Source organism: Pinus tabuliformis, chromosome 5_1 (assembly GCF_031772625.1).
Source record: "Pinus tabuliformis cultivar Carrire ecotype Pingquan chromosome 5_1, CPIR1, whole genome shotgun sequence".
Lineage (NCBI taxonomy): Eukaryota > Viridiplantae > Streptophyta > Pinopsida > Pinales > Pinaceae > Pinus > Pinus tabuliformis.
In genome coordinates this window covers 434,929,710-434,955,189 of record NC_142305.1, presented here as the reverse complement: position 1 = coordinate 434,955,189, position 25,480 = coordinate 434,929,710, and the positions used below count along the sequence as shown (strand labels likewise).

The 25,480-nt window shown below is 40.5% G+C and overlaps 1 protein-coding gene across 2 annotated transcripts in view; it reads right to left on the bottom strand.

Moving 5' to 3' along the window:
* Positions 1 to 350: 350 nt before the first annotated feature.
* LOC149165351 (uncharacterized) overlaps positions 351 to 25,480 on the bottom strand; it is a 325,800-nt gene continuing 300,670 nt past the window's right edge. For both annotated transcript variants that reach the window (XM_089431120.1, XM_089431121.1), the window contains one exon: positions 351 to 854. In XM_089431120.1, the coding sequence (XP_089287246.1) occupies positions 670 to 854 (185 nt within the window). In that variant the 3' untranslated portion in view covers positions 351 to 669. The remainder of the gene's footprint in view (positions 855 to 25,480) is intronic.

Below are 25,480 nucleotides of genomic sequence, written 5' to 3'. Positions count from 1 at the left end.
ATTACTGCAAGCTGTTCAAAACTCTTGTCGTATGTTAGAGAAAATATATTAAACACATTTAAACAGAGCTCATAAAAACTGGGTCAAATGTAACACCTTAAAAGATATTTTACCTATGCACTAAGATGAATTGCAAATGTCCCAACCCCTGCCAATTTTACCGAAGCCATAAGATCACACCCATAGATAACACTAGTTTAGCATATAGTTTTCTATCTATTTCTGCACAATAGCAGAAACATACTTACATTTGTGCATTCTGATTTTGACAACCTTGGGGATAACGTGAGAAAAAAAAAAGGCCGAGACAAACCATAATCATATCTCCCTTTGGCAGGAACACATGCATAGAACACTAATGAATATAAATCATGAGTGCAGCAAATGGGTTTATGTCTTCTTAATTGCCATTGACAGCAACCAACCTATTAACCATGGGAATACTACATTCAAAAGAAGCCACCCCGAACTATACAGTCCTGTAAATGTACAAAGGAATAAGTGCCACACCAATGTTGAATACCTTACAATAGGTCATTGCATTTTACATATGATTTACACTGGAAAAGGAATACTATATAACAAGGCAAACATTGTTTCAACAAATTAGGGAGCATATTGTGACTAATTAAAACAAATAAATCAAAACCAGATCTTCTATGAATAGACTTAGGCATTCTTCTCCATCGACAAATTTGTAATGGGTTGTGGATCCCGTGAATGAGGAAGTGAACTAGTAACTTTGTGTAAGTCATCCATGTGCATCGTAACCTGTGGTACTGAAGAGTGGGAACTTGCCAATGCTGCATGATATGATGAAACAGCAAGCTGTGCTAAAGCTGGTACTGCACCACCTGCAGAGTACAGAAGAAAAAAATACAACAAATAATTATCCAACACTAAAACACTCATTAAGCATTCATTATAGAAAGCTTTAAAGGTAATATACATTACTGATAACAGAAATATTTTGGTGGTTTATTTTTACAGGCACTTTTGGACATGGGATTTTCACATCTTTTAACAGTGTCCAACATATTTTAAAGGTTTATATCCTTGACAACAATGGCCAAGCTTTATATATATATACACACACACACCTGCGTCATTCATTTTCTTGCTTGGCAGAAAATACTTGCATCAGCTACAAGAATGAAATAATATGATAAACAAACTCTTAACAAATTCCATTGTATTTATTATTAAGAACAGTCTTGTAAAACAAAAGAGAATGAAGTAGGTAATCATATGACCAAAATATGAAAGCTATGAATTATATATTAGGCATAAGATACCAGGAATGGTGATTGGCGATTACAGCACCGCAAAAGAAGGGAGTAAGGTTTGATTGGACATCAGGGTGCATAGCGAGCTTTGAACAGCTGAAGCACCTTCTCACACATTCCCCTATCCAAAAGATTGTGAACCCAGATTAAGGCCTTGGTGGAGTCCTCATGCAAGATGGACATGTGATTAGCTATGAGTCCAAGAAATTACATGAACATGAGAGGAACTATGTAATGCACAATTTGGAGCTTGCAACCATAGTGCAAGCCATAAAAGTGTGGAGGCACTGCTTGCTCAGAAGTATATTCATCTTAATGACGAATCACAGTAGGCTGAAGTATTTGTTTGATCAACCCTGATTGAATTCCAGGCAAGGTAAGTGGATGGCACTTATTAGCAAGTTTGATTTTCAGATCAAACACATCAAGGGCAAAGAAGATCGAGTGGCCGATGCACTCAGCAGAAGTATGCAAGTGAAACACATGGCAGCCATTCAGACATGTCAGACAGACATCAAGAACAGAACCAGAGAAGCGCTACAGGAAGATAAGCACTTTCAGCATGTAAATAAATGGTTGCAGCAAGAGCCCAAGGGACCAATAGGATAAAACTATCAGCTAACCAGAGATGGATTATTACTGCACTGAGGTAGACTATACATACCCAATGTAGCTGACCTAAAGAAGCTCATAATGGATGAGTTTCATAGAAGGCCATATGCAGGTCACCCAGAATATCGAAAGATGATAACAGCCACCAGAAAACTATATTATTGACCAAGGATGAAGAGAGAAATTGCTGAATATATTGCTACATATTTAGAATCCCAACAAGTCAAAGTGGAATGCAACACCCAGCAGAGTTGTCACAGCCAATACCAATTCAAGAATGGAAGTGGGAAGTCATATCAATAGACTTCATCACGGGACTGCCAAGAACCCTCAAGCAGCATGATGCAGTCATGGTGGTAGTGGATAGAAATAGGACATTCCTACCCCTGATGTTCTAGTTGATCTACCTGAATGCCAAGCAATATGGGAGAGAGATGAGGAAGAAAGTATCGGACTGCCCAAGTATGGGCTATGTACCATATGGCAGAGTCCCAGTCAAATCTGTAACCCGAGGAGGGACCCTGAACCTCTCATACACGAGGCAATGCTCATGCGGTAGTATTGCTAGGAGAGCCACCGAAGACAGGGAGATGACAGAGAAGTGTGTTGCAGAGAGCTAACCAGAAAGAGCCTGACTGTGAACCATGAACCCGTCGTGTGCAAGAAGCTTGTGAACCTGTGTTTGGAAATTGGACAGCAGAGTCCATGCTTCAATTGTAATTGTTGAGGAAGCTCTCAGACTGAGTCGAGTAGACCAAGAGGGACTTGACTGTTTGGTTATTTTGTGCACGTGAAGCAGTGAAGAGAAGGGGAAACGGCATCGCTAAGGGACCGTAGGAAGCGGTGAAGGAATTTCCTTTTGTGCTATGCAGGCCTTCAGTGGCCATATATTTGTTGTGTGATTAGCCCAGACTCCACGCTTGAGAGGTAGCATTCCTGTTTCCTACAAGTGAAGGAGAATGCCCCTTATACTCTCTATAGCCTGATTTGAAACCTTGTTGAAATTTCCTGAGTGAAGCATCCTTAAGACAATGAATCCGGCTCGGTGTTGGCCAGCTACAAGAAACTTATAGTGCAGTCGTACCTGAGGTTGGGTGGAGAGTGGCAGTCCCATCTTCAGTTTCTAACAAAACTTAAGTGAAACAGGCAATGTTACTTGGGAGCGGGAGCGGAAGCGGGGAGCGGGAGCGGAAGCGGGAGCGGGAGCGACCATTTTCAGAAGCTCCCGGTTTGGGAGCGAATCCCGGAGCGATTTTTTAAAAATATATATATTTTTTATATTTTTTAATTTTTGATACATATATGTCAACAAAAACATGTAGAATGATGAATTAGATATAAAAAACATAAAAAAGCATAGATTGAACCATATAACAACAATCATCTAGAAGTTATAATCTTCATCAACCACGTCCGCAAGTTAGTAACATAGTAACATACAACATATTGAGTCTCATGATTCATCAATCTTAAAGTTTCAAGCTTTCAAAATTCAATATATAACATTTATCATCATTGATCACCAAAGTTGTACTTGTAAGCTAAGTGTAACCATTACAACAAATAATATCTAACATGAAATGAAATGTTATAAAATGAAACGAAATGAAACAACTTTCAACTTTCATGAAGCATCATATTCATAATTCATTACTAATGAGTTATAATTGCCAACGTCAAACTTAAATTGTCATATATTGTTTAAAAAAATATCATAATAAATATGAAAGAGTCAATAGTTATAAAAGCTACTAGAAACTAGAGAAGAGAAGTAAATCTATTATCTATTTCTTATGCTTGGGCCTCTTGCCACCACGAGAAATGTCTAATTTTTTAGTCTTGTTGCAAAATCAGGATCTTTGTCATTAATATCACCTTCCAAGCATTAATATCCAGAGGTATCTTTGTCATTACCTTTGTATCTGTATAGGGATCTTTGTCATTAATATCACCCTCTAAGCATTAACATAAGTAGAAAAAGCATAGCATGTCAAGTCAAGATTTTGTTTGAGTGATGCGTACATTTTTAGAAGGGTCATGATAGAGGAGTTCGACAACCAATGTCACTAACATCAAGGTACATAGAGGGATTGGTACTCTTGATTAAATATGAGTTCCATACCCTAATACATGACAAAATTCAATGGAAACATTGCAATCCCCCAATCCTGAAATCCTGAAAAACTGATAAGTCTGCTGGATTTTGAATGAAATCTAAAATTCTACTTTCTCCATATGAAATCCAATGAGGACGAAACCACTCTCAAACATCCTGAGTCATTTCATGGTAATGTTAAAAATTTAAGTAAAAGGATGAAAATGAAAATTAAAGAAAATGTCACTTTTACTTTAAGAATTTAACATTACCATGAATAGCATATCAATACTAGGGCCTAGACTTGATCATTAAGTTGCCCCACTCAAAAACTATTTGTTTCTTTCAAAAAAAATTGCATTTCGAACATTACTACAAAAAAAAAAAATGCAAAAAAGGCAAAACGCTCCCGAAAACGCTCCCGAAAAGGCAGGGAGCGAATTTTTTTTTAGGGAGCGCGCTCCCGACCCGCTCCCGCCCGGAGCGCGGATCGGGAGCGGGAGCGAGGGGGGGGGGGGCGCTCCCCCGCAACACTGGAAACAGGTAAGTGTATTCCCTCTTTGTAAATGAAATGTTAATCTTCATGTTTAATGCTATACTAGTTCACTGTGTATGCATGCAATGACAGGATGAAAGCTGCTGTCATTTCTTTTTGAATATGTATGAGAAGTGAGTTAAGTGTAATGTTTAATCTGCTTGAATGTTGTTTAGTGCCCCTTTAATGAATGAATGTTGTATGCAATGGAAGTCTTTCGCATATATTATTGTGACCATTGTGTGTTGTGTGTTCATAAATTGAGAGGTTATCCTTGGTTGTATTGGCTGCATTTATTTACTGTTACATGAAAGTTGTCATGTTGAATTCTTGTGTATTCTATAATGGTGAAGTGAAATGATTTGTAGGAATGTCCGGGCTCTTTAAGTATGTTGCAATAAGACTGGTCTGACACTGCTTCCCCTACTCTGAATGAGAAGCATTGGAAGTCCTCCACTTGAGGGGACCTTGTTTCTTAGGAAATGATCATGAACACTAGCCTCTCTATTTTGTAAGTGTTGGAAGTGAAATGTAACAATGTTTGAAGTTGCCTAGTTAAAGGCAGTGGTTTCATTGCTCTTAGAAGTTGTTGAAGAGATTTGAATAGCGGAAGTAAGTTGGGCAAAAATTATGGGTTTTACTTGAAATTTGGAGTTTAAGAAGGCCTGACCTTAGCCCCTAATCACATGGCTCAACAAGAGCCATGACCAAGAGCTAGGTGAAATGCATATATTGAAGTCATGCATACCAAATAGGCTTACCAAATTTCGGGCCACCAGAAGAACAAAAGAAATACCCTTTGACCGCAATGTCTTTGTTTCCAAGCAAATTAACTATCTACATTGAGCACCAGATTACTAGGAAATCCTGAAGAAGGACATCACAAAGGATGACATGGAAATGACACATATATGACATGTCTCACCTATTTTTGGCATGCCATATGTGTAAATACGAGTGACACATCGCAGCCTACACATTAGTAGTTGCCACGTGTCAGATTCTGATTGGGTGTCAAAGAAATGAGGTGGCATGCTAAGCTGTTTCACTGGCCTATCGATATATCATGATTTCATAAAGATGGCAGTTATAGCAAATCCTCAATATCCTGGTATTCCATATTGGGATACCAGCATACCAGCATACCAGGTGTTGGAATTTGGGTAGCCATGGTCATTATTTTCGTTGAGGAAGAAAATCAAATCTTTAATAATTATTTTGCCTCCTAAAAGTGTCAAGTCAGCTCCAACAGTTGACAGGTTGGCTGGGCCACTTTGTGGCACCATTTCAACCCTCTAATGATATATATATATAGGAGAAATGTGCTCCTCATTTGGGCATACAAATTTCTCATGGAAGAGCTCTGATTTAGCCACAGGAAAAGAAGGATAAGGAGGGCCGAAATTTTAGGAGCCCGAATTTCTAGGAGGGCCGAAATTTCAGGGAAGTGATTTTTGGGTCTGTTGTTTCTCTTATTTCTCTCTGTTTTTTGGATTTATGAACTGATCTGAATTCTCTCTCATAAGGAAGGAAGTTTTTCTGGGTTTTCCCCTGTTGGGGTTTTTCCTTGGCCATAGGCCTAAATTTTGTCTCGTCTCTCATTGTTGCACTACTGCTGTTCTTATTGTGATAATTTAATGTCTAAATGTGAATTGACGATAAATAATGCTAATGCTAAATTTGTTTTCCTAAAGCTAACTACTGTGAATATAATCTGCTCTTAAAATTGCCCTTAAATTTCAACATGGTATCAGAGCTAGTGCTTTGAACAGAGGGCAGAAAGAAGATCAGCTTGGTGTTATAGCATCTCAAGGAAATCAACTACCATAGACTGAATTTGTGGAGGCAAATAGATCAAAGTTCTGGGCATAATTACCAGCCCTAATTGCAGGGGTAAGGCCACAGGCAATATAAGGCTAGCAAGAACACTTTGAGGACATTTCAAACCTATTCAAGGAGACCTAAAGGCTAATACAATGTCCTTCTCTAAGCCGCATCTATTGACAAGAAGATCGAAGATTTTTGGCACCACCTCTAGCCCTGATTTCTGTAACTAGACCACAGACCTACTTTAGCTGAGCAAGGGTACAACATCTTGCTCTTGGAGGCACTGAGAAGCTAGCCCAGTAGCCCAAGGAAAGCCACATTTTTTGATGGAAGAGTGAAGGTCAAAAGAGGCCTCTCAAGGTCTGCTAAACTCCTAATTTTCTTAAGCAAATCCTATACCAGGACTGAGCTCCTAGAAAAGGGAGTTCCGAATTCTGGGCATAATTTCTAGCCCTTGTCACAGGAAGAAATGCACAGCCCTGTACCAAGAAAGTGAAGAGTTTTTGAGAGCCTTAAGAGCTCTGTTTTCAAGGTCTGAGGGGCTAATCCTCTAGCTCAAGGAAAGCCGAATTCATCTAGCAAATTATCAAAGTCCTGGTGATGTTTTTCATGAAAATAGGAATCTGAAATCTCTGTTCTACTTCAGATCCAAAATTTTCTGAGTATGAGTATTAGTTCTTTTGGCTAAATCTCCCAGACCAAGTTCGTTGAATTGTTGCCACCTTGAAAGAAGGAACCAAGACTCCTATTGCAAAATTCTGGGCATAAATATATTGAGAAACATAATGTGAAGCTACAGTTGTTTGGAGAAAGGAACCGAACCTCCTACCTGAGCATAAAAGTGTAATCACAGTCATCCTATAAGAAGGCCAAGACCTTTGGCAAAGGGAGCGAGCTTCTGGACACTGACTAAAAGGTCTGTTTTCACCATCTCATGAAATCAATCCAAAGTTCTGGGCATTTTTGTAGGCCTATTGAGCATGCATGCAACATTAAAGGTTTGATACTCAACCTTATAACACTCAGTGAAGGATCCGAGTAGTACTGGGCATACTACTCTTACTAAAGGTACGAACTCTTCATAAAGAAGTCCGAGATCCATCTATATCTTTGCAGAACTAGAGCAATTTTGAAGGCATTCTGGAAGGGTGGATCTCTCCTCCACTCAAAGCAAATCTTGCAATCATATATCCTTGTGACATAGTTACCCTATACTCTTTGCAAGATCGATTTTGTGAAAAACAAGAACACTATGGCACAAGAATGAAGTCTCCAAACATATATATTTTTCTGAAGCTCGAACAGTCAAAAGAGCCGACCTACAATTTCTGGGTATACCATTAAGAAATCTGTTCACAGCATTCTTCAGTACTTGTCACAAAGACAGGTTGAAATTTGTGTTCTAGAAGGCAATAGTAAGGCTCTGTGTTGAAGGTCAAGTCCCACTAGCACAACCGATTGAGGATGGGCCTTGTCAGCAAGGCAACCCAGGAGCAAACCTCAAGGGGGGTGGTTGTGCCTTGTGCTACGAGGAGGAGATATGCAAAAAAATCCAGTCAGCTAAGGGCTGGTGTGGCCCAGGCAGGGTGTGATCCCCGGGTGACTTTGACAGCTTAGATGCCACTGGGTCACGGCTCCTCAAGCCACAGGGCAAGCCTGGAGGATAACAAACAACTTGACAAACAAACAAAAAAGGCTGTGTGTTGAAGAAAGCGGTTCTGGGCACACAAATATGTAGATATTATATATTATTATTCAATTTCACCCTAAGTCAGTAAGCTGACCTGTGTTAACATTGATCAAGTCCAGTATGATCTGTGCAAAATGGTTAGCAGAGAAGCAAAAGGGTTACAGACTTTGAAAAGATAGTAATCTGTGTATTTTAAGGTGGATACAAAGGAACAACAGTCTATTAACATAGATGAAAAATTGCAGTCCAAGAGGCTGTATGTAGGATCACCATTTTGTGAAAGAAAGGAAATATATTCCATCATGGGAATGGTATATCGTTGCAGACAGCTCTCAAAAATTTGGGCATCACTGATGAACGAGCAGAAGAGCATAGTATGATGGAGTAGGAAAAGACAGAGAAGGATACCTTGAGTTGATACACAACTTGAAGGAAAAACAATAAAAACATGGCATCCGAGATTGCAGGCCACTACAGGTACAGGGAGTAAAGAAAGAAGGATGGTAATCAAGTTGGATCCATGGACACTCTGATATATTGATCATATGAATGTGGATGCCTAGCTGAGAAGGTCATCATGAGAATTTGATTAATGAAGAATGGAGCACTTGTAGCCGAAGAAACCAATGAACCTGAGAATAAGAAGCCAAAGGAAGAGGATCCCAGGGATCTCTTCTTCTAAAGTGACTCTATCATGATGTTTCTATACAGTTAAAGTAGGGCATGTAGTTGCATTGGTAGAATGCACAACATCATGGTTTTTATTGTATCTCATGGTATATAGATATTGTTCACATGTCACAGCAGTTATCTAGCAAGTATAAAATTTCATGTTACTAATTGATTGATGAAATAATAGGATCGTTTAAGGATCCTTGTTATGATGTCATGGAGTGATTTCTTCTAAGAAAAAAAAATGACCATGATGGTATCACCATTATTTTCTTCGAAGCTTGATTGGAAGATGAGAAGAAGTTGGTAAAAGGCCAGATGATTGGCTGAGACATGGTGATGATGTTTTGCTGAGGAAGACTCTAATAATGAGTAGAGAAAGACCATCATGATGATGATGACAAAGATCAAGAGGGAGCTATCATTTCCAAAAGATAAGTATATTTATTTATTTTTCTTGTATCTTCACTAATTCTCTTTGATGATGATGCTGGGTCCTTGGGAAAAATGATAATACTCCTTGATAATTTGTATTTCATAACATGACTAGATTCTTTGATGGTTTCCTTGTTATAGATGATATGGATAAGTTTGGATACATGAAAGCCCAGAGCAAGAGGGAGCAAACATGATTTTCAACAGATAAGTCCCTTGAGTTTTCCTTCGTATCTTTCATTTCTGATTGCTTATGACTTGTATAATCTTGGGATATGGTTCATATCATGATCACTTTAAATTAGAAATACTAACTCTTTGGATAGTGTGGACTCTTTAAAAGATGTGAATGTAGATATGGATTTGTGAGGATGTATATTCCTTGATGAAATGGTTAATATTGTCTCCTTGATTGCAATGATGAATAATGATGATGCCTAACTTCTTGACAATCGTTTTCCTAATGATGACGATGATGAGATGATAGCAATTAAATATATATATATATTGTTGTTGACATAAATTCTTTGATGTCATGGACCCTTGGTTGATAACATGGACTCTTTGATGATGAGGACTTCTAATGTTGTTGACTTTGGTGATGACAAGGACAAAATGAGAACAAGATTGATTGGGTATAAGAAGGCTAAGAGTAAGAGGGAGCTAACACATTCTTAAGAGATAAGTACCTATTTGTTTGTTAATATTTCAGTATGAATATATCGTCTATATACATCTTGTTTGGTTATATGTGTTCTTCCAAGGCCTCCTAGCAAGTATTGCAGATGGCAGCTCCTTCACTTCCTATGGAAAGGATACAAGGTCGGGATAGCTCGCATTAATGAGGAAGAAATGATTGCTTCATGACATCATCCTTTGGCATTGTATTGGTGTTCGATGATAAGAAGTTGACATGATCTTGAAGACTTTGTGCAATCAGCTAAAAAACCTGATGGATTACTCAATGCCACCTTGAAGACCCAGACTACTAAATTGATGAAGATTAGAAGCAGATGCAACAATGGATGGATCACTTGATGAGGCACCAATCCAAATGTAGCATGAATTGAAAACTTTTGTGTAAGAGGGAATTGATTGGAAGTACGGAAATCATGAAAAGTGACTAAGAAACTAAGTGACAAGAAGACTTGGACTCAAAGGGAGCTGATGGGAATAGCATGCTAATTCGACTCTGTGCTGATGACATTGGACTATTACAAAAGAAGAAATTATATGAAGAACCTTGATTGATGTATATGGACTGTGAATCCATGGACTTCATACATGATGAAAGACGCTACAAAACTTTTGCTCCTTTCGTTTCGGCTCGCTGATATGTCTACTACATGAATGAAGAAAGTTAAGCTTTGAAAGTTGGTTGTTGGCTTGTATGTTTGTTGTTGAGCATTGTTGGTGATGAGAAGACACCTGTTGTTGTGGTTACCCATGACCACTTTTGTGATAAGTCCCAGCCGATATTGAGTAAATGATTTGATTGATGGATCGCTTTGAAAAACCACCATGGCTATTCCAAATGTTGATATCTGCTTGAAGTTATTGTACTGGCATCATGAGGATGACAATCTTCCTAGGTGGAGTGCACCTGGTAACCTGTTGTAAGGATGGGAAGATTGTCACCATCTCGGTGGGATACATCGAGGCGTTGGAATGTTGCAGTGTTCTTTTCAAGGTAGAAATGTACCTGACAACCAAGGTAAATGGTTTTGAACACTACTCCCTGAGTCCCTCGTTAGAAATGTACTAGGGAGTTTTGAGGCCTACTATGATCCATCAGGGTAAAAATGTACCTGGGACCAAGGTGATTGGTCTAGGATCCAGTTTTCTATCTTCCTTCAGGTGGGGTGCACCTTGTAACCTATTATTGCTCAAGCTAGTAGGGGACCTAAAGGGGATCCCTAAAGGGAAAATGCTAGACCATGGGCAACAAATGGAGACTTGGCCCACTCTTTGTTTTCAAAACCGGCCGAGTTGGCCCGAGCCAGGCCAAAAAAATTTGACTCGGCCTTGGATTTGGTTCAGCCGGTCAAGTTAATACCGAGCCGGCCAAGTTGTCTAACAACTCGGCCGGCTCGGTATTAACCCGGTCGGCTCGGCCGAACCCGCATTAACCCGTCCGGGTTAGAAAAAGCGGTCGAGCAACCCGTCAAACAGCGAATTTGTTTTTTAAATGATCTTTTAGGGGACTCCAAACTGGTTCTTATTTTTCCTATGTTGTCTTTGGGGTCCATTCCCCTCTCCTAAACCCTATTTAACCCACCCAACCCCTCTCATTTTCTCACAGCCATCTCATGCATTTGAGTGAGAATTTCAGTGAGAGTTTGTGAAGCTTGTTGAGCCACTGGTTAAGGTGTTGCAGTTGGTGGATGGGGAAAGATTGGCTATGGGCTTCATTTATGAGGCTATGGATCAAGCAAAGGAGAAAATAAAGAGGGCATACAAGGATAAAGAGGCTAAGTATGGGCCCATTTGGGCAATCATTGATGAAAGATGGAACAATCAACTCCATTGCCCTAAACATGCAGCTGGGTATTTTTTGAACCCACGGTATCATTATAAAGCTAAGGTGATAGGACCTTTGAAGGCGGAGGTTAGAGATGGAGTGATTGACTACATTGATCACATGATCCCATTGGAGTGTGATCAACTAGAGATACACCGACAGGCCACAACCTTCAGCGGTGCTGGGAAGAACCTAGCAAAGATTGCAAGGGAAGCAGATGAGCTAGGTAAACAAAAATTTCAATTTTCAAATTCTTAATACTTATTTCGTTAAATTGTTTATAATTTGAAAGTTGGATATAATTTGTAATTTTGTTGAGCTAACTCATTACACTCCTATGTTTTTTGCAGCACAATGGCGGGAGGCTTTTGGTAGCCATTGTCGTGAATTGCAGAGGTTTGCAATTCGTATTTTGAGTCAAACTTGCAGTGCTACTGGGTGTGAGCACAATTGGTGTATCTTTGAGAGGATTCACACAAAGAAGAGAAATTGTTTGGATCAAAAACGGTTAAATGATCTAGTCTATGTCCAATACAACCTCCGGCTCAGATGCAACCAATTGCTGAACAAAAGACCTGATTTTGATCCCATTATGTTGGAAGACATTGATCCAACATTAGATTGGGTAGTGGAGAGTCATCCAACAGAGTTTGATTCTGATGAGGATCTTGATTTGGATTTACAGGTGGAGGCATCACTCAAACATAATGTTCAGTTGAATGCAGATCCTGATCTACTTGTACCAGCCTCAGGGCCAGCCCCAAGTCCTCCAGTTGCAGGCGCTTCTTTTGTGGAGCCACGACAAAAGCGCATATCTCGTCTATCTCAGCTTGCAGCTGTTGCACAGCCTGCTAGTGCTACCACTTCTACAGTTGCGGTTGGAGATGATGATGAGGAGGAGCCATGGGGCCCCCTTTTTGACTCTGATGATGATCCAGAGATTGATCCACATGATCTCAGCTCCTCTGGCAGTAGCCAGTAGTACTGGTCACAGTTTACTTTTGTTGTAGAGGCCATTTCTAGCCTCCTTGGTTATGTGTTTTTGTTTTGATCTCTATATCATCATCATGTATGTATTGGACAGTGCACTGGGTGCCATTTTGATATAATGGATATACACATGAACCTGCTTTGATCATATGTTGTCTTCTATCTATATAGTATATTCTAATGTTGTGTGTTTGGAAACATGAATGAAAATCTTTAAAATTATGTTTTTTATAATAAAAAATAAATATTTAATGTATTTTTTACAACAACCAAGTCATTGAAATCGAGCCGGCCGAGTCGATATCGAGTCGGAGTCGGAGTCGGAGTCGACCCTCGATCGAGTCGGTGTCGGAGTGAGAGTTTTAAAACATTGGACCCACTGTCACCTCAGCTAAGGCTCCCTACTATTTACGGAGTTTCACCAAAGGGAGGAGACCTGGTATATTATGGAGTCACTAATGAAGGATAAATCAATGAATGGATATGGAGTGACCCAAATAATTCCCTTTACAAAAGAGTTTGAAAGATGGGGCTTGCTTGCTTTCTAAGCAAGGTACAATGACTTTTAGGAGAGCGATGAGATGATTTGAGGGTTAGGTTTAGGGGATATGATTTGTGAAAGAGTTTCCCAATCCCTAAAATCCTTATTGAAATTGGTATCCTAGATGGTTCTTGAAGAATTGTCTTTTCAAAGGAACAGGACCACAAGGAACCAAGTGGACCCGATCTAGGGTAGGAGGAAAGAGTATAGCAACCAATGATGTTCTTACCCTAGGAAAAGCATCAAAGAAATAATTTTCACTTAAAGGTGTTGAATTGATCCAATAAGGTACTAGCCTTGGGGATGCTAGGGCAGAGTTTGATCTCGGAGTTAGGGCTTGGCTTTTCTCACAACTCCACCATCAGAATAACCTCAAATTTGGAGGAGATCTTGAGGAAACACTAGCGCAAGAGGGGCTAGGAGATCGAACTTTTTTGAGGGCTAGTTCATCGGGAAAATGATGCCCTAGGTGACCCAATTTGGCTAGACATAGGGAAAGGTGAAGGAAGTTGGTTTAAGGTGACCACCTTTTGGTAGATCAGTGCCTTAGTCTTGGCAGAATGAAGTCTATGATGAATATGAGTGAGGACTTTGGTTCTTTGTCAAGGAGGCCTTAAGACTACTTCGCTAGCCTTCAAGGTGAAAGAGAAGCAATCTTGCAGCTTTTATACTTCGATGTGAAAAATGTGATGGCTTACCAAGATAAATTCGTTGATAGAATTACCCCTAGGAGATTTCATTCCCATTACATGGCCCATACATTGAGAGATGCTATAATAGAGACAAAATTCCACAATTTAAGCAATAAATGCATGCAGCAATTAGCCCTAAAAATAGCGAAAATCCCAGTCCAATGTATATGACAAAGTAAAACAAGAATAACATTAAAAACATGTACTTACATGTAATAGAATATATCCAATAATCCACAATTTGACAAGAGAGAAGCTCCAAGATAAGATAGACCAAGGTTGTGGGGGAGCACCCCCCCCCCCACCACGTCCCCACTCCGAATTCACGCTTCGCTCGGGATCTATTCAACAACTAGTTGGGAGTGCGCTCTCGAAATCGCTCTCGTTCCCTTGAAAAAAAACGCTCCCTAGTTTTTTGGGAGCGATTAGGGGAGCGGTCGCTCCTTGACCGCTGCCCTATGCTCCAAGAGCGATTTTTAGGAGGGGAAGCGGTCGGGGAGCAAGGGAACGGTCGGGGAGCGATTGCTCCAGACCACTCCCCCTCTTAAAAATCGCTCCCGTCCGGCGCTGAAAAAGAAGGCCGCGCGGCTGAGAGAGAGGGGCGACGACGGACGGCGGAGAGGGAGAGGAAAGGGAGGGAGAGGAAAAGGAGGGAAAGGGGAGGGGGAAAGGATAAAAAGACCCTCTCCCCTCCCATTATTCACTTCATCCATTGGAAAGCAAGAGGAGCAAGAGAGTGTTTGGAGCTTTGGAGATGTTGAAGAAAGTGTAACTAGGTTCGGTCTTCATAATGACATGATCTTTGTATTTGATGTAATAAAAGAGAATAAATTATTTTTGTAATCTTGCTGCATGGGTTTCATGAGCAAGAAATGTTACTAGGTGAAAGACTTCTTCTTGATGTCTTTAGGATTTATTTAAATGTCAAAGAGTCATGCAATGCGTATAGAAACTCTTCATGAGTTTATGTAAATATGTACAAGTCTTCAAAGTTGTCTAACAGCCCTCCAAGACCAAGATCAATGCCTCAAAAACAAGCCTACAAAAGTCTGCAAGCAAAATCATCAAAGGATCTTCATGTCGGCTTCAATAAATAAATTAAATATATATTTAAATGACACATCGGCTCAACACAAGGTCACGTCAGTTCAAAGGTTCATGTCGGCTTGCATATATGGCACAACTATAAATAGCCTATTGAATCATCCACAAAGGGTAGAACAGAACTCCCATAAAGAGGAGCCGCAGTCATGGTATGGAACTGCAGTGAAATAAAGGGAACCACAGTAGAGGGTAGCCGCAGTAAAGATGAAGCTGCAGTCAATGTGAAGCCACAGTCAAAGTAAGCAGCAGTCTAGGCAATCCACAGTCAAGGGAATCTCATTCAAGGTCACGTAACAGCAGTAAGCAGGATGAGGTCTATGGGTTCAGCTGCCTCCTTGGATGGGTATAAGGAGCAGCAAAACCTAGATCATCCTCCTCATACCTGTAATGTCCTCGGATGGATAGGAGCAGGCAGCATGTGATCCAGGCATACAAATGAAGTACTATCAGCATAAGGACGCAGTCACTATGGATGGAATACTCCCAGCATTCACATATATTACTGTCTTCACGTTGATCCTAAGGATGACATATCTGCCACAGCCTTGATATGTCAAGAAGATCTATATGATCTCGGCAGAACTATGAAAGGAGTCTCCATGATGACAGAGATCCTTGGCATACAGTGTCATGTGTCACTACAGCTCTCAGATTTATTATGATGCAAACCCGATATACTTCGATGTACAGTGATCAGGATCATAGCCTTGACTATGATCACAGTAACTATAAGATCATGATCATATATCTATACATGTATCAGTAATCTCATTGTCTCAGAGTATCTCAGTACAGCACGAGATGTGTTAGCAAATGTTCCTGGTGTCACTATTTTGAAAGCATCTATGTTACAGGAATGAGGATGCAGCAGTGGTGAAGATCATGGTGCTGTAGCAGTGATGAAGATCATGATGAAGATTACGATGGTGATTAACTCTATGGTGCAGCAAAGATAATGATCTCAGCAGTGACTCAAGAGGATTGATGACTTGGTCTTGGAGAGGCAGATTGTGTTAAGGGTCATGGTCTTGGTATTCGTCAATGGAATCTCTATAAGAAGAATTTACGCATGGCTTTTCCTCTCCAAGAGGGAGAGGTTTTGGCCCTAACAGAAAGCCAATCACTTGTTTTGGCCCTAACAGAAAGCCAATCACTTGTATTCTTTGTCTCTTTTGTTTTTTATAGCAGTTTTGATGAAGTTAACAAACACATGCTAATAATGAAGTAAAGATAAATTGTTTAAATACACAAATTGTTATCGTGTAACGAAGAATCACCTTGATATGCATGCCCTAAGATTCTTCAACATGGTATCAGAGGCATTGGTTCAGCAGTCAAGGAAAAGGGCAGAAAAGAGACATGCAGGGATCAAGTTTTGGAGCAGAGCATCAAAGCAAGAAAGATCTAAACCCTAGATCAAAGGATCAGCCTACAACAGCAGTAACAAGGGTTACTGTCTATATCAGCAAGAGACTTTGTCTCAAGTAATCATCATCTAATTGCCTCAAGATCAAGGCAGCCCGGAGGATCTTAAAATTGAAGCCTACACCTTCTTGAAACCCTAGGAAGCAATTTACAATAGCAAGGGTTTTTGGATATCAATGATAACACACTTGCAATCACAAGTCGATGTTGCATTCTACCCAATTATATCAGCAGTTTGTTGATATATCAATGAAGATGGCTCGAAGGGAAGGAAGGCAGTCTGCCTATCACAGATCTCAACCAAAGGAAGAATCAACACACCTACTCCAACATGACCAAGGTGAAGATTTTATATTCACATGTCAAGTAAGTATTTTTCATTAATTATTTTTTAAATGACTTCATTGCAAGAAAATATATATGTTGTATGGGTTGTCAAAGGTTCTTGCATAGCATAAGGAGGATTGTCATTATCCTTAGAGAAGTCAGAACATCAAGGTCTCCTTTGAAGTCATAAGAACTAGTAGGGTTCTATGAAACAAGGAGACATAGGTAGAATTCAAGAAGTACTAGACGACATACTCTCTGAAATAAAGTAAAGAAGAATGAAGAAAAATCTTCATGAGATCTCAGTTACGAGATCTGGGAAAAATGGTGAGAAAATAATCATCATTGATATTGATAAGCAAGGTAACAGATGTCCATGAACAAGAAGGTTACCTCGATCAGCAGTGTATGGTCTTTATGTCAGATAGAGAAAGGCAAAGTGATAGGTCGCATATAAGTGCAGATAAGTAAAGGGAAGGTTGATAAGACAAAACAGTACTATGGAAGAGGAACTCATATCGCCGGAAGGATGGAAGAAGCTGAAGAAAGGATCAGGGAAAGAGGGAGTAATAGATCTCCATTATGAATGAGATGGTGTCCCTCTCAAAAGGATCCTATTAGAAGTCCTTGTAGATATGATCATAGTAAAATGCATTGTGGCATTATGGAAGCAAGAGCTCATATGAAATCATGAAGAACATAGCTCTTGGGAATCTTGTTGCACATTGAAGGAAAAGAAGAGTTCATCCAAGTCAAAGGAAACATTTGCCAGATGGGTATATACTAGATCCTGAAGGATCTCTGATAGAGATTTCAGCGGAGGATCTCCAAGTCCGGAAAGGCAACAAATGTTTCAGCAGAAATTCCAACTATTGGATCTCATGAGATGGTGGTTCAATGACATGAAGAATGAAGCAAATCAAGGGATTGAAAAACCGTTCAATCAAAGAAGTTGTTGAAAGATACCTAAAGAAAAATAAGGTATGTGCGATTATAATTGTATTTGTATTTGATATTGTGATGTCATGTTCTGTGGTTGCAAATAAAATGGATCAAGCATGATCAAGAACAAAAAGATCTCTCCCTCTAAAAGGATGTAGAAAGTCATACTAGATGAAATCAACATAATATGTCCTCATAATGTAGTATGAGGTAGTTGATGACCATTGAAGAACTATGAGAGTTCCTGGGAATAAAAGACATGAGGATGAAAGAGATCGTGAGACATGCAACCATGACGAAGGCAGTGAACATCTAGAGGATCAAGAAGACTTGACCAGGAAACATCCCGGAATGATGAGTAGACTTTAATGGAAGTCTGAAAAGATGAGGACCCTTGACAACAAATATCACTGGGAGATGTGTCAACATAGATGAAGGATGATTGATGCCTACAAGAAGATGTCACTAAAAGAAGGTCATCACCAAAAGGTAATATGTGATTTGCTTTTGGTGTCTGGCCTCTTGGAAAAGTTTGGGTATGTGTGCAGGATCATGGAAAGGAGAGTTGTGAAGGATGTCACAACTATGTGATCTAGAGCAATCATTGTTAAAGAAAAGTGGAGACATATGAGCTTATGAAGGAAGCCCTAGATGTAAAGCCAAGGAGGACACTTTCTGGGAAAGAAGGAATGACATGATGGAGGAAAGTGATGGATAGTTGAACCCTACACGTGAAGAAATTGATGACATCGAGATCGTGGATCGTTCGTCAACTAGAAGACCCTATAAAGTACTGATGATATAGTCCTTGTGTAAGAGGAAGCTCTGGGAGGTTCTTATGAGTAAAGGAACTCGAGCAAGTTTTTGAGTAAAGAGAAACTTGGAACTTGTCCCTGGTTAAGAGGGACAGTTAGACATGACATTCTTGTCTTCAGTTTAGAAGAATGAATGGAGGATTGTGTAATCATCTGCCATCCGACACTCTTTGATGTTAAATTATGGTATGTTCTATGCTTAGAGCAGTTTACTTATCTTTACTTTTATTATCCACAGATTAGCAATCACATGTACATTAAGCAAAGTGTAGATAGAACATTTAAACGATCAACATAAAACAAGCCAAGAAAAGAGACACAAGATGTGGCGGCTAGCCAGGGACACACCCTAATATGGGGAAACCCTTTGATCAAATCTTCTTTTATATTCAATAATTCAGCAGAGAGAAATAGTGCAAAAGTCTGATTTACATCAGCAGCATCAGCCCTAAACTAGGGCAGTCAATATCTGCCAAACCGGTGGTCAGATCACCTTGATTCCTTCACCAAAAAATGTGGCCTTCCAAAGAGAGTCAGCTTCACCTACTGCGCAGTCCAAAGAGAGAGAATGTTGGTCAACGTTGGTCAAAGTTTCAATCTGCAGTTGCAGCCCTAAAAACTGCATCCCTTTTCCACACGTGAGAGATAGAGTCCTTTCTGCGCAGGAGAGAGAAGAGACTCTTTTCTGCGCAGGAGAGAGAAGAGACTCTTTCTGCGCAGGAGAGAGAGATGTGATGAGAAGTGTGTGTCCAAATGAGGAGGAGACATCCTGTATTTATATGCAAATGTTGATGTTTGAATAGATGCGTCTATTGGGCTTCTGAGCCTACATAAGTTGCTAGCCGACTTTGACAATTAGTCCATAATCAAAATAAATTCATATCTCCATAAATACTTATCAGAATCGGATGATCTTTAGATCAATCCTACACCTCTCGACGAGAGGAATCCAAGAAAAATATAATCAGCCATGAATAAGGTGACCCACATGAAGTTTGGCCCTAGTTGCCAATTTTAACACTCCCTCTCAACTAGGGAGAACTTCATCTGCAATCTATCGGACTGTCACTGTTGTCCATCCATCAAATGCACTGTCCGGTATGGCTTGACCCTTCTTGCTCTGCTCTACTTTGCTTTGCTCTGCTCGGTTCTGCTCTACTTTGCTCGAATTATGAAGAAGAAGAAATGATCGAGGATGTATCATACCATCCTCCATTGACCCGAAGTTAGTCTCAGAGTGTGTACCACTCTCACTGGTCCTAGACCAGTATCATTGATCCCAGATCAATGAAGGTCATCCTAGCATAGGGAGTATGGTAGATACAACGATGCGTCCATCGATACTACTATCGTCCCTATCCTCATTTCCCTGCTCATTGATCAGATGAGAGGTACTTCCCATGAGTCCCAGACTACATGGGTAGGATGCCTCGATAGGAGAACCAATCATCTTGTCCACAAGAGAGCGAATCATCCTGTCCAGTGGATGCCACGAAGAACTAATCATCCTGGCCCACAGGAGAACAAATCATCCTATTCCACAATCGCCATGGAGAACACATCATCCAGGCCCACAGGAGAACTAATCATCTTGTTCCATAGTCGCCACAAGGTGTCACAGGGGAAGGTTGAACCTTTTACCCTGTACAAAGTGCACCAACAGGGGATGGTGAGTCACCCTGTGGTCATATGTCGCTCCAAGAAGTACCCCGCGCCCCCCTGGAGCTCCCAAAGCTCAGTACATCATACTTGACCCTCATCAGAGGGTCTCAGAACAACACCAAGTCGTTCTCGGAAAGTCAGAAATTTGACCTTTCCTAGGGGCTTTGTCAGAATGTCGGCGACTTGTTCATCTGTACCGATATGTTGGAGCCTTATTGCTCCTCTCTGCACCATATCTCGAATATAGTGGTACCTGATATCGATATGCTTGGAGCGATCATGAAATACGGGATTTTTTGATAAACGGATCCTGCTTTGGTTGTCACATAGAATCACGGTGGTATCCAATGTAAATCCAAATAGCTCACTGAAGAGCTTTCGCAACCAGACTGCCTCACAGGAGGCCATGCTAGCAGCAATGTATTCTACCTCGGCGGTGCTCAGAGCCACCGACTTCTGCTTCCTGCTCATCCAGGATATCAAGGCAGATCCCAAAGAGAAACAGCACCCGGATGTGCTCTTCCGATCCTCCACATTGCCTGCCCAATCAGCATCAGTATACCCAAGTAGTCTCACATTTCTAGCAGTGTATCTTAATCCATGAGTGATTGTGCCACGAAGATATCTCAGCAGATTCTTGGCACCAATCCAATGTGAGTGACGAGGCTCAACCATATGTTGGCTCAAAGTGTTGACTACAAAGCATATATCTGGATGAGAGTTCACCAAGAACATCAATGCTCCGACGAGCTGTCGATACTCAGTAGCATTTCGTAAAACGGGTCTGGCAGCACTACCGCTTAACTTCTTAAAGTTAAGCTCCATCAAGGTAGTTATGGGCTTGCAGTCCACCATGTCGAATCTTTCCAGTATCTTCACCACATACTTTCCTTGAGATAGGAAAATCTCCCCTGGTTTCTACCAGACTTCGAGTCCTAGGAAATAGTGCATGAGTCCTAGATCTTTCATCTCGAATTCAGAAGCCAACTCCCTCTTACATTTGTGAATGAGAGGGTCTGCACCTGTTAGAAAGAGGTTGTCAACATACAACACCAGTATGAGAGGTCTGTCATCTTCAACCTTAAAGTAAAGGTTAGGATCGACTTCACTCCTAGTGAATCCCAACTTCATCAAGTAGCTATCGATCCGCTCATACCATGCTCGGGGTGCTTGCTTCAGCCCATAGAGGGCCTTCTTCAACTTGCACACATGAGATTTTCGATCATAAATCTCAAATCCTTCGGGTTGCTCCACATAGACCTCTTTGATTGAACCATGTAAGAATGCAGTCTTGACATCCATCTGATGTAGGTTCCATCCTTGCGAAGCAGCAAGGGCTATGATCGAGCAGATAGTGATATATCGGGCAACAAGTGCAAATATCTCCTCATAGTTTATACCTTCCATCTGGGAGAATCCTCGAGCGACAAAACGAGCCTTATATTTTTCCGTACTTCCATCAGCTGCGTGCTTTATCTTGTAAAGCCATTTAGAAGTGACAATTGTCTTGTCCTGTGGTCTGGGGACCACATCCCAAACATCGATCTTCATAATAGACTCATATTCTTCAGTCATAGCATCCTTCCAGACTTGATGCTTGATGGCATCTATGAATGATGAAGGCTCGTTTTGGATGATTATGCTCATGATAGTCAGGTATCCCTGATACCTGTTCGGCTTCTTACTTTCACGGAAGGTTCCACGGGGAGCTGTGTGTCCTTCAGCATCATCAATTGTCCCCCTAAGCCATGAAGGCCTCTTCCTTGAAGAGGAAGGCTCAGGTGGAGGAGGATCAATAGGATCCATGAGTTCTTCCACATCAGGCATTGTTTCATCATCTTTCTCTTTCAGTTCCCTGGTGTCAACTTCTTGAGAGCTCCTCACAGTAGGAAGATTGTTCACCTTGCTGAGAGCCATATCTTCGTCAAAGGTGACATCATGACTAATCACAACTTCCCTTTGACTGGCTACATAGATTCTATAGCCCTTAGTATTTTCACTATAGCCCACGAAGATTCCTTTCTTTCCAGATGCACCCAATTTGTTTCTTTTCTCTTTCGACACATGAAAATATACAGGGCTTCCAAAAATTCTAAAATGAGATACGTCAAGTTTCTTACCGGTGAATATTTCTTCGGGAGTCTTGGAACCCAATGCTTGATGAGGGCATCAATTTTGTACATATACGACGATGTTTGCAGCTTCGGCCCATAGAAACTTCGGAAGTCTTTGATCATGGAGCATAGCACGAACAGCTTCCATAATCGTACAGTTCTTCCTTTCTGCCACACCATTTTGCTCAGGAGTATAGGGTGTAGTGGTCTCCCTGTTAATGCCAGCCTCTTTGCAAATGTCATGAAACTCATTGGATTCATATTCAGTCCCATTGTCAGTCCTTAGGATCTTGATCTTCTTTTCGGTTTGATTCTCGATCAAGACTTTGAAGTGTCGAAACCAGGAGAACACTTCATCCTTCTTTTTCAAGAAGTATATCCAAGTCTTGCGAGAATAATCATCTGTAAAAGTGAGGTAATATGAATATCCTCCGAAGGAGTTCACAGGCATCATACCGGATATGTCTGAGTGAACTAACTGCAGTATATCGGAGGTCTTGCTTTGGCTTGAGGGGAATGGTTCTCTTTTTAGCTTCCCTTTGGCACGTCTAGGACATACACCTTCTTTCTCTAATCTGAACTCGGGCATCCCGGTCACCATTTTTCTTACATCAGGTAGAGCTTTATAATGAAGGTGAGCAAACCTCCGATGCCATAGTTCGGACTGAAGAGATGTGTCACAAGACATGACACCTAGCGGACTTCCTCCGACCTGATATAATGAATCAACTCGAAACCCAAGAGTGAAGGCATCTTTAATATTGTTTTTCCATACATGTACCTTGCCATCGCTGAAAGCCACCTTGTAGCCTTTGTCTTCCATTGCCGAAATGGACACCAGGTTCTTTTTGAGATCAGGTACATATAATACATCCTATAGGTGGATTGTATTACCTTGATTCAATTTAAGAGAGACATTGCCTACACCTTTCACGGGATATTTCATATTATCTCCAAGGACAATTTCCAGGTTGGTTTCTTTCTCTATCAGATTATGGAGAACTTCTTTGTAACCAGTGAAGTGCCTTGAGGCACCACTATCAATAAGCCAATTTCCCAGCGAGTCCGGAGGAGCAGAGGTAGATAGAGCAGCTAGTAGATAATATTCATCCTGCTTATTGTCAACAGTGTTAGATTCATACCTAGAATTTCTTGCCTTCTTGAATGGTTGTCCTTTTCCTTGATTTCCAGCACTCATTTTACCTCGGCCAATTGACCTACCATTTCTTTGATTGCCTTGAGAGGGATTTTGATCATCATCCCGGTGTGAGTTCCTTTTATCAGGACACTCCCTTGCATAATGACCTAGTTTATTGCAATGGTAACATTGTCCTTTTCCACCCTTTGGTCCAGTCTTCCTTTTGGATTTAGTCTCGGAATTGTTTCTTCTTTTAGCATGAGAAGAAAAGGCAGCGGGATGACCTTTAAGTGTGGGCATTTCCTGTTCTTCCATTCTTGCTTCTTCTTGAATGCATCTAGCCATTAATTCCTCAAACCCAGGAATTACATTATTGTTGAGGAGAGTAGTCCTGAATATATACCATTCAGATGGTAGTCCTCCAAGAGTTGTGAGTGCCATTTCCCTGTCAGGAATTACTTCCCCAATAGATAGGAGATCGTTCTTGACCTCAGTGGTTCTTAAGAAATATGCTTGCATATTTTCATCTTTGCCCTTCTCAATTTCCTTTAGCTTATTTCTAAGAAACAAAACTTGATTTGCATTATTAACTTTAAATAAACTCACCAATCTATCGTAGATTTCCTTGGAGATGTTCAACGCAGAAACATAGGCCACCAAGCGCTTGTCAATAGAGTCCCAGATGATCTTCTTTGCTTTGACTTCTCCCTTGGTCCATTTGTTCCTGGGAACAGCGGATGCATTTGATGGAGGTTTGACAACTCCGCCTCTCACATGGTCCAACACTTCTTGTTCTTCTAATGTTAGATTGAGAGACATCTTCCATCTGTGGTAGTTAGATTTCTCATGGAGCTTGTCTTTAGCAGGGAAGTGTGATGAGGACCCCATGAATTCTTTTAGATAGCCTTGCCAACCTTCTCTTCGGTGATTGCTCTTGCTCTTGCTTGGGCTTTGTCTTCACCTTAGCTCTGATACCATGTTAAATTATGGTATGTTCTATGCTTAGAGCAGTTTACTTATCTTTCCTTTTATTATCCACAGATTAGCAATCACATGTACATTAAGTAAAGTGCAGATAGAACATTTAAACGATCAACAGAAAACAAGCCAAGACAAGAGACACAAGATGTGGCAGCTAGCCAGGGACAAACCCCAATATGGGGAAACCCTTTGATCAAATCTTCTTTTATCTTCAATAATTCAGCAGAGAGAAATAGTACAAAAGTCTGATTTACATCAGCAGCATCAACGGCATCAGCCCTAAACTAGGGCAGTCAATATCTGCCAAACCAGTGGTCAGATCACCTTGATTCCTTCACCAAAAAATGCGGCCTTCCAAAGAGAGTCAGCTTCACCTACTGCGCAGTCCAAAGAGAGAGAATGTTGGTCAACATTGGTCAAAGTTCTGATCTGCAGTTGCAGCCCTAAAAACTGCGTCCCTTTTCCACACGTGTGAGAGATAGAGTCCTTTCTGCGCAAGAGAGAGAACAGAATCTTTTTTGCGCAGGAGAGAGAGAGAGAGATGTGATGAGAAGTGTGTGTCCTGTATTTATATGAAAATGTTGATGTTTAAATAGATGTGTCTATTGGGCTTCTGAGCCTACATAACTTGCTGGCCGACTTTGACAATTAGTCCATAATCAAAATAAATTCATATCTCCATAAATACTTATCGGAATCGGATGATCTTTAGATCAATCCTACACCTCTCGACGAGAGGAATCCAAGAAAAATATAATCAGCCATGAATAAGGTGACCCACATGAACTTGCAAATCCGATTCTTCTTATGAGAAATTCTTCAGATTGAGAATGACCAAGTACCATTATGAATACCTCCCTAGTTAAGAGGGAGTGTTGAAGAAAGTGTAACTAGGTTCGGTCTTCATAATGACATGATCTTTGTATTTGATTTAATAAAAGAGAATAAATTATTTTTGTAATCTTGTTGCATGGATTTCATGAGCAAGAAGTGTTACTAGGTGAAAGACTTCTTCTTGATGTTTTTAGGATTTATTTAAATGTCAAAGAGTCATGTCATGTGTATAGAAACTCTTC